Consider the following 9,809-nt stretch of genomic DNA (forward strand, 5'->3'; position numbering starts at 1 on the left):
AGAATTTGTGGCTGACTAAATACTTGTAAGTCGCACTGGATAGGATATATACACTGTTCAAGAAAATAAAGGGAACACTAAAATAACACATCCTAGATCTGAATGAATGAAATATTATTTAAATACTTTTTTCTTTACATAGTTGAATGTGCTGACAACAAAATCACACAAATTATCAATGGAATTCAAATTTATCAACCCATGGAGGTCTGAATTTGGAGTCACTCTCAAAATTAAAGTGGAAAACCACACTTCAGGCTGATCCAACTTTGATGTTGTCCTTAAAACAAGTCAAAATGAGGCTCAGTAGTGTGCTTGGCCTCCACGTGCCTGTATGACCTCCCTACAATGCCTGGGCATGCTCCTGATGATGTGGAGGATGGTCTCCTGAGGGATCTCCTCCCAGACCTGGACTAAAGCATCTGCCAACTCCTGGACAGTCTGTGGTGCAACGTGGCGTTGGTGGATGGAGCGAGACATGATGTCCCAGATGTGCTCAATTGGATTCAGATCTGGGGAACGGGCGGGCCAGTCCAAAGCATCAATGCCTTCCTCTTGCAGGAACTGCTGACACACTCTAGCCGCATGAGGTCTAGCATTGTCTTGCATTAGGAGGAACCCAGGGCCAACCTCACCAGCATATGGTCTCACAAGGGGTCTGAGGATCTCATCTCGGTACCTAATGGCAGTCAGGCTACCTCTGGCGAGCACATGGAGGGCTGTGTGGCCCCCCCAAAGAAATGCCACCCCACACCATGACTGACCCACCGCCAAACCGGTCATGTTGGAGGATGTTGCAGGCAGCAGAACGTTCTCCATGGCGTCTCCAGACTGTCACGTCTGTCACGTGCTCAGTGTGAACCTGCTTTCATCTGTGAAGAGTGGCAAATTTGCCACTGGCGCCCTGTAATCTTGGTGTTCTCTGGCAAATGCCAAACGTTCTGCATGGTGTTGGGCTGTAAGCACAACCCCCACCTGTGGACATCGGGCCCTCATACCACCCTCATGGAGTCTGTTTCTGACCGTTTGAGCAGACACATGCATGTTTGTGGCCTGCTGGAGGTCATTTTGCAAGGCTCTGGCAGTGCTCCTCCTGCTCCTACTTGCAGAAAGGCGGAGGTAGCGGTCCTGCTGCTGGGTTGTTGCCCTCCTACGGCCTCCTCCACATCATCTGATGTACTGGCCTGTCTCCTGGTAGCACCTCCATGCTCTGGACACTACGCTGACAGACACAGCAAACCTTCTTGCCACAGCTCGCATTGATGTTCCATCCTGGATGAGCTGCACTACCTGAGCCACTTGTGTGGGTTGTAGATTCCGTCTCATGCTACCACTAGAGTGAAAGCACTGCCAGCATTCAAAAGTGACCAAAACATCAGCCAGGAAGCACAGGAACTGAGAAGTGGTCTGTGGTCCCCACCTGCAGAACCACTTAGGAAGCAACACTCTATTTGGGGTGTCTTGCTAAATGCCTATAATTTCCACCTGTTGTCTATTCCATTGGCACAACAGCATTTGAAATGTATTGTCAATCAGTGTTGCTTCCTAAGTGGACAGTTTGACTTCACAGAAGTGTGATTGACTTGGAGTTACATTGTGTTGTTTAAGTGTTCCCTTTATTTTTTTTGAGCACTGTATTTTTAGAGGGGGGTCAAGGTGAGGAGGAGTATTTGTATATACTCTTTGAAGAGGTAGGGTTTCAGATGTTTTCAGAAGATGGGCCCTTGCCAGGACAGAGAAGAGCTTGAACTGGGCATAGTCTGAAGGTACAATGGTATGGTCGTCCACGGTTGATGGCGCATCAGCAGGCAATAACGGAACGCACCATGAGATTATCAATGCTGTATTGACACGTTATAACCCATGTTGTACTCAAGTCATTTTAAAAACCCAACGGTGTCGTTTACTACCTCGACCAGTGCAGTCACAGTGCTGGGACATGGTTTAAAACCGTATTGAAGAGTTTTAAAGATACTGTTTTGAATTTTAAAAGGATTTGAGCTGGTGGGCTACAGTCTACACTGTTAAGGTTCATCTGGATCAAGGTCTGGTTTAATTACAGCCAATTTAAAGGGGCAATCTGCAGTACAAATAAGAGGGTCACCCCAGCACTGTTTTGGTCAACTGCTGAGGGATGGGGCTGGAGAAATGTAACCACTTTCAAATTCATAGACTGCCAGGGATGCAAGGACTGAACATCCATGAGATAAAAGTTGATTTAACCATGTTTTGAGGCTATACAGTGTTTTGTTTACAGTTGCGCTGTTTAGAAAACAATGGCGTAAAACAAGCTTGATATTTTGGGTTCTGATTGGGTACAAATGTTTAACTAAGCGTATGAGACATTTATAAGTTCTTCTGAGTCAATTTATATGTACACTACATCACCAAAAGTATGTGGACAAGGCTTCCCAGAAGAGTGTAGGCTGTTTATAGCAGCAAAGGGGGAACCAACTCTACATTAATTAATGCCCATGATTTTGGAATGAGATGTTTGACGAGCACATACTTTTGGTCATGTTGTGTATCATTCATTTTAAAGTATGAAAAATGGATGTACCAATTGAAGATTGCCCTTTTAAAAGATTCAGGAAACATCCCCACTTGGATACTTGTGTTTATAATGGTGACTGTTGGTTGGGAGAAGTTCTTTGACCAGCTTTGTAGGTATGGGGTCAAGTTAGCAGGTGGTAGGCTTGGAGCACATGATACATTTAGCCGTGACATTGTAGGCCCGGGATAAATGGCTATACTAGGAGCAGGAGTAAGGACAGTATATCCTTATCATTAAGGGAAGGTCAAATCTCCCAACCCCCAATTACCCTCTACTGAATACCACCCATGTACAGTTGAAGTCGGAAGTTTACATATACCTTAGCCAAATACATTCGAACTCAGATACATTCGAACTCAGACATTTAATTCTAGCAACAATTCCCTGTCTTAGGTCAGTTAGGATCACCTCTTTATTTTAAGAATGTGAAATGTCAGAATAATAGTCGCGAGATGGATTTATTTCAGCTTTTATTTATTTCATCACATTCCTAGTGGGTCAGAAGTTTACATACACTCAATTAGTATTTGGTAGTGAATTTTGGCCCATTCCTCCTGACAGAGTCAGGTTTGTTGGCCTCCTTGCTCGCACACGCTTTTTCAGTTCTGCCCACAAATGTTCTATATGATTGAGGTCAGGGCTTTGTGATGGCCACTCCAATACCTTGACTTTGTTGTCTTTAAGCCATTTTGCCACAACTTTGGAAGTATGCTTGGGGTCATTGTCCATTTGGAAGACCCATTTTCGACCAAGCTGACTGATGTCCTGATGTTGCTTCAATATATCCATATCATTTTCCATCCTCATGATGCCATCTATTTTGTGAAGTGCACCAGTCCCTCCTGCAGCAAAGCACCCCCACAACATGATGCTGCCACCCCCATGCTTCACGGTTGGGATAGTGTTCTTCGACTTGCAAGCCTCCCCCTTTTTCCCTCCAAACATAACGATGGTCATTCTAGTTATATTTCTGTTTCATCAGACCAGAGGACATTTCTCCAAAAAGTACAATCTTTGTGTACAGTTGCAAACCGTGTACAGTTGCAAACCGTAGTCTGGCTTTTTTTATGGCGGTTTTGAAGCAGTGGCTTCTTCCTTGCTGAGCGGCCTTTCAGGTTATGTCGATATAGGACTCGTCTTACTGTGGATACAGATACTTTTGTACCTGTTTCCTCCAGCATCTTCACAAGGTCCTTTGCTGTTGTTCTGGGATTGATTTGCACTATTCGCACCAAAATACGTTCATCTCTAGGAGACAGAAAGCGTCTCCTTCCTGAGCGACAGCTGCGTGGTCCCATGGTGTTTATACTTGCGTACTATTGTTTGTACAGATGAACGTGGTACATTCAGGCGTTGGAAATTGCTCCCAAAGATTTTTTATTTATTTAACTAGGTAGGCCAGTTGAGAAAAAGTTCTCATTTTATAATTTCGACCTGGCCAAGATAAAGCAAAGCAGTTCGACACATACAACAACACAGAGTTACACATGGAGTAAAACAGACATACAGTCAATAATACAGTAGAAAAATAAGGCGGCCAAAGGAAGAATTGGTTTTGGGGGTGACCAGAGAGATATACCTGCTGGAGCGCGTGCTAAAGGTGGGTGCTGCTATGGTGACCAGCGAGCTGAGATAAGGGGGGACTTTACCTAGCAGGGTCTTGTGGGTTTGGAGCCAGTGGGTTTGGCGACGAGTATGAAGCGAGGGCCAGCCAATGAGAGCGTACAGGTCGCAGTACAGGTCGTAGGATGAACTAGACAAATCTTTTTCTGAGGTCTTGGCTGATTTCTTTTGATTTTCCCATGATGTCAAGCAAAGAGGCACTGAGTTTGAAGGTAGGCCTTGAAATACATCCACAGGTACACCTCCAATGGACTCAAATGATGTCAATTAGCCTATCAGAAGCTTCTAAAGCCATGATATCATTTTCTGGAATTTTCAAAGCTGTTTAAAGGGACAGTCAACTTAGTGTATGTAAACTTTTGACCCACTGGAATTGTGATACAGTGAAATAATCTGTCTGTAAACAATTGTTGGAAAAATTATTTATGTCATGCACAAAGTAGATGTCCTAACCGACTTGCCAAAACTATAGTTTATTAACAAAAAATTTGTGGAGTGGTTGAAAAAGGAGTTTTAATGACTCCAACCTAAGTGTATGTAAACTTCCGACTTCAACTGTACATAATTACAGACATATAATTCACAGCAAGGACATGTTCATCAATCAAATGAAAACCTGACAGTAAATGATAGCAATATTGTTCAGTAAATGCCTTGATATAATTTTGGCTCAATATATGAGAAGCATTGTTCCCCTCGCAATGGGAAGAGTAAGAAACTACTGAATATGCTGTAATTATTGATATCATTCTAGAGACTGGTCACTGGAAAGGTGTGCTTAGACCAAGTCTCCCTCTTCCAGCTCTAGAGTCACTACATTTGATACATTCTCCCTGCCTCTGACTATTACACCGATGTACCGTCATTATACACAGGTCATTCTTGAACAAGAAAATGTGCACTGGTTCTGAAGTAGTAGACTCCTCTCAATGGTGCAGTGAAGACACCTGCATCAGAGGAAAAGTAGGGACAAAGCACTCTCATAGCAGACAAAAAAGGACTACTTTTTTTCAACTATTTGAATACAGATCTGAGAAAGCAACTGCTTAATTTTTACAATTTGAATACAGATCTCAGGAAGTGACTACTTTTCTGAAACTATTGCATTGGCCGCCTTCAACTAATGGCGGGCTGTGTCTGAAGCTGCATGTTGAAGATGGAAATAGAATGAATAAGAGCACACACATTCTACTATACCAATCTGACAGTCATGTTTGATCTACGCAATACATTTCTATCAGACCATTTTGCAAATGTCCATTCTCCTGAATGTCCATTGCCCCAGGTGTACATAATCAAGTTTAACCAATGATATTTTGTACAGATAAGTATAAATAAGTTATGATGATCAACTCTATATGACTTTCAACATGGCACTGAAAAGGTTGAAAGCTACAATTCATTTTATGATACTGGAAAATACTGCAGACAGCAAATTTAATGCTTAGAAAAAGCAACTTACCTTTGATGGACATACCTTTTTGTCCATCTGAGAGTAATTGTTCTTGTTTCAAACAGACACTATACCATCTTTAATGGGATATTTGACTAGAATTCAACACGTCACTGTTGTTGATTGTACATCACTTTACCTACGTTCCTGGTCTCCAGTTTTTCCACCTTGTTTTCGTGGAACTGCACCTCATTCTTAGTGACACTCAGCTCTACTCTGTGATCCACCACTTCTCCATTCAGTTCATCCACATGGCTCTCACTGGCTGTCAGTCTGGCCTGCATGTTCCCCAGCTCCACTCTCTGTGCCACCACCATGTCCCTTAGCTCCTTCAGCTCAGTCCAGATGTCAGGTTGATTGTTCAGCATCACCTTCCCGACTCTCTCCCCTTGTCACCTAGGCCCTGTTGAGTGATGTAATTCTCTCTGACCCCTGCGCTCTCTCCCTGAGCCCATGCCCTAGACAAACAGAAAAACACCAGCAGAACTACAGCACCCCTCATTCTGAAACAATGACTCTCCAGAACTAATGTAGTCTATTTGGCTCAGACCCATTCTGTGTATACTGGTGTTATTGAACTTTAACTGGTGTCATTGGGGAAACATTTGACAACTTTTCCAATGAATATGTGTGATATAACAGTACACAGGTTGAGATTATTTCATGCCATATCTTTCGAATATGAGGTGTTTCTAGGACATGGCAAAAATCAAACCTGTTACTCTGTTTTTAAAGTCTCTCCTCCATAAGGGTTGCTTATAGAAAGTAAAAATCAGACCTTGGTCAAATACATACATCAAGTACTTTGAGGTGCACTTGATTTCAGAGCTACTGGCATTTCTCTCTGTCAGCACTCTTTCACTTTCTCTCTCTCCACCCTCCCTCTCTCCCTCAGGGCCTACAAGAGCGTGACGAGCAGGGCCGGAGGCAGCGCGAGGAGAGCCTGCAGGCCCAGCGGCGCCTGCAGCAGCAGCTGGAGGAGTCGTCAGCCACATCGCAGGGCCTGGGAGACACTGTGCAGCAGCTCAGTCTCCGCAAGGAGCAGCTCAAGCAACAGCTGGAGGACAAGGAAATGGAGCTGGACGAGGTCAAGGCCGCCTTCAGGTAGCTCACGACACGCACAAATACACTCGCACAGCACACTGCACTGAATAAACTTGAGCTCCACATGTTTCTCTACATTTCCATAAATCATGCATTGATGTAAATGGGAGATTTGAGTGAAACATTTTGTACAGATGTGGATCTCAAATTGGGATTTTACCCATCACAACATCATTCTGAGGACCCACAATCCTATATGTCTGACACCCTGTGTCACCATCCTCAATTCTTTTAATGTTCGCACATTGTCCCCACTACATTCCTTCATACATACTTCATGTTTACTACTTCTATGTTCTCCCCTGCAGTGTGTCCAATAAGAAGTGGCAGGACAAGGCTGACCTGCTGACCCGGCTGGAGAGCCAGGTGAAACGCATGAAGGAGGGCTTCGACTCTAAAGAGAGCCTGCTGCTGGAGGAGAGAGACAAGGCCTCACAGGCGCACAAGTATGCTGACTAACACAACTTCAATAGGACAATGTATAGGGCTTCCTATCTAATCCAGCCGTGGATTAGTAGTAATATGATTATAATATGGTCATTAGCAGATGCTTTTATCCCAAGAGACCTATGGTAAATACATAGATTCATATGCTGCCAGCCTGCAACGGTGGTCCAGGTCAGAGTAATGATGACAGTGTATCTGTGCTTGTGGTTTCCCCTCCAGAGCGGTGGTAGAGAAGCTACACAGTATGGACGATGCATTCCGGCGACAGCTGGAATCGCTACAGGCATCCCATCAGACCGAGCTCCTACGGCTGGCCAATGACAAGCAGAAACGGATTGAACAGTCTAATCAGAAGGTAGCTTACAGTAATGGTTACCACAGTCACTACACTGACCTGCTCAGACGCATACTAAGGAATGAATGAATGTTAACTTGAGATCCATGCACGTAATTTCAAATTCCTTGCACATCTCCTAATGCATTATTTATGCAAATGTCTCAGATGTATGACCGTGTGTGTTTTTACTCAGGTGTATAATGCGTTCGTTATTGGGGTTTGTTTAATAGTGGAATGTGTGTGTTATTGACTCAGGTATTTCAGGTGGAGGAGGAGATGCGTCAGCTCCTGGAGGAGACTGAAACTGAGAAGAAAACAATGGAGGAGAAGATGAGACGTCTCACCAGCGTATTGAAAGACTTCTAAGTACAGCTGATGGTGTATATCATCCACCTATAGAGTCACCTGTGTTTCTACTTGGACGTTACACGGATGAGGTGACAGCATTTGTTGATGTGAATTATTTGCAAAACGTGAATGTTAAGTTGTTCTGACAGTCAAACGTTTTTAGGGGTGGTTTTGGACTTGTTGTGGTTAGGCCAGTAAGTTTGAAATTAGCCCAACCGGCCGCCAGAGGGCACTATTTCATTTTATGTTGTTTGTCATCTGCGTCAGACTTTGTGCCCAGACGGATATAGACAAGTTGGTTGTTTAGCAACAAAACCGACGTGTGCGCAACTGTGAGGCAAAATAGACGGGGTTGGCTTAGATTGTTGACAACATGTCAACTATATTTAATCTCCAATGTTTATTGAAAACATAAATACATTTGCACAATGAGCATTTGTTGTCTCTCAACCATTGTTACAGTTGTTGGTTAAGCTAACGAATTTGATCCATTAGCATCAGTCAAAACACCTCAAAACAAGAAATGGTATCAAGAACAAGACTAGCTGAAGAGAGTCACTTACAATTCCCCTCGTGGCAGTTTCTTGTCATTGTTGGTAGCTATCTGGCCATCCAGAATCACAACTCCGACTTCTATCCCATTGAAGCGTACACATCGTTTTCATGATGTTGTCAGCTAACCCATCTATAGACACCTGTCCCCCCGCGACTGGCTTATACATAAAGCATCCTCCATTCAGGATGCAAAGGTGTTGGTTTCCTCCTTAACTCGATTGGCGGGCCAGCCCCCCCAAAAAGGGAAAATATCTGTACTGTCTTAATAAAAAAAAAAACATTTCCTAGACTTTTTTCTAATAACATCCAGATGTTGCACACAGTGTTCAGTGCATCAGTCTGTTGTTATCCCATGGCTGAACAGCATCCGGAAGTTGTCCGAAATCGGTGGGGAGAAATTGTGTTTTGTTAAGAGTGCACATATTTTCCCTTTTTTAAATTTTATTTAGGCTGGTGGGCCATTAATTAAATCGAGTTAAGGAGGAATACAACATCAGGAATAACTACGCCATCTAGGGCACTAGTTTGAAATGTAATACATTTACATGTTGTGTAAATATTTGAACTAAAGTTATCAAATATGTGTATATTTTTATCATGCTAAATAAAAGCAGTTTTATTCCGCTTTCGTTGTCAAGTCTTAGAAAAAGTTTTGGGCTGTGATGGGGGCCTGGGGGGAGCAGATGGGGCAGAGATACAAATATCATTTTCTAAAAGACTGTAAAAAATAAGACAAAGCCATCGATGAAGTCACCCCATTGTTTTCTATGAGAATGCTCAGCGGTGCATTTGATCGGGAAGTGTCATTTCAGCGTGTCGCCGTCTTGGTACATGGAGGAGTTTTTGGAAACATTGCATGTGTTTGAGCTACTCTAGGAAGTGACTGTTGCAGGTTAGCTCAGTGCCCTTCAACGTGCAATCATTGGAAAACAAAATGGATGATATACGATAAAGACTATCCTGCCAACGGGACATTAAAAACAAATATCTTATGTTTCATCAAGTTGTGGCTGAACGACGACACGGATAATATAGAGCTGCCATGATTTTCCATGCATCGGCAGGAAAGAGAAGCTACGTCTGGCAAGGCGGGGGGGTGTATTTGTCAATATCAGCTGGTGCGCAATGTCTAATATTAAAGGAGTCGCTTGCCTGAGGTAAGGTAGAGTACCTTGTGATAAGCTGTAGACCACACTATCTACCAAGAGAGTTCTCATCTATATTATTCGTAGCCATCTATTTACCACCACAAACCGATGCTGGCACTAAGACCGCACTCAACGAGCTGTATAAGGCCATAAGCATACAAGAAATTGCTTATCCAGAAGTGCCACTCCTAGTGGCCGGAGACTTTAATGCAGGCAAACTTAAATCCGTTTTACCTCATT

General features: G+C 43.4%; 1 protein-coding gene across 2 annotated transcripts in view; it reads left to right on the forward strand.

Annotated features, from left to right (window-relative positions):
• Positions 1–9,046, forward strand: part of lrrcc1 (leucine rich repeat and coiled-coil centrosomal protein 1) — a 32,676-nt gene extending 23,630 nt beyond the window's left edge. For both annotated transcript variants that reach the window (XM_046321633.1, XM_046321634.1), the window contains 4 exons: positions 6,526–6,734; positions 7,043–7,180; positions 7,401–7,536; positions 7,774–9,046. In XM_046321633.1, coding sequence (XP_046177589.1) covers positions 6,526–6,734; positions 7,043–7,180; positions 7,401–7,536; positions 7,774–7,884 — 594 coding nt within the window. In that variant the 3' untranslated portion in view covers positions 7,885–9,046. The remainder of the gene's footprint in view (positions 1–6,525; positions 6,735–7,042; positions 7,181–7,400; positions 7,537–7,773) is intronic.
• The last annotated feature ends 763 nt before the right edge of the window (positions 9,047–9,809 follow it).

Source organism: Oncorhynchus gorbuscha, linkage group LG22, assembly GCF_021184085.1.
Source record: "Oncorhynchus gorbuscha isolate QuinsamMale2020 ecotype Even-year linkage group LG22, OgorEven_v1.0, whole genome shotgun sequence".
Lineage (NCBI taxonomy): Eukaryota > Metazoa > Chordata > Actinopteri > Salmoniformes > Salmonidae > Oncorhynchus > Oncorhynchus gorbuscha.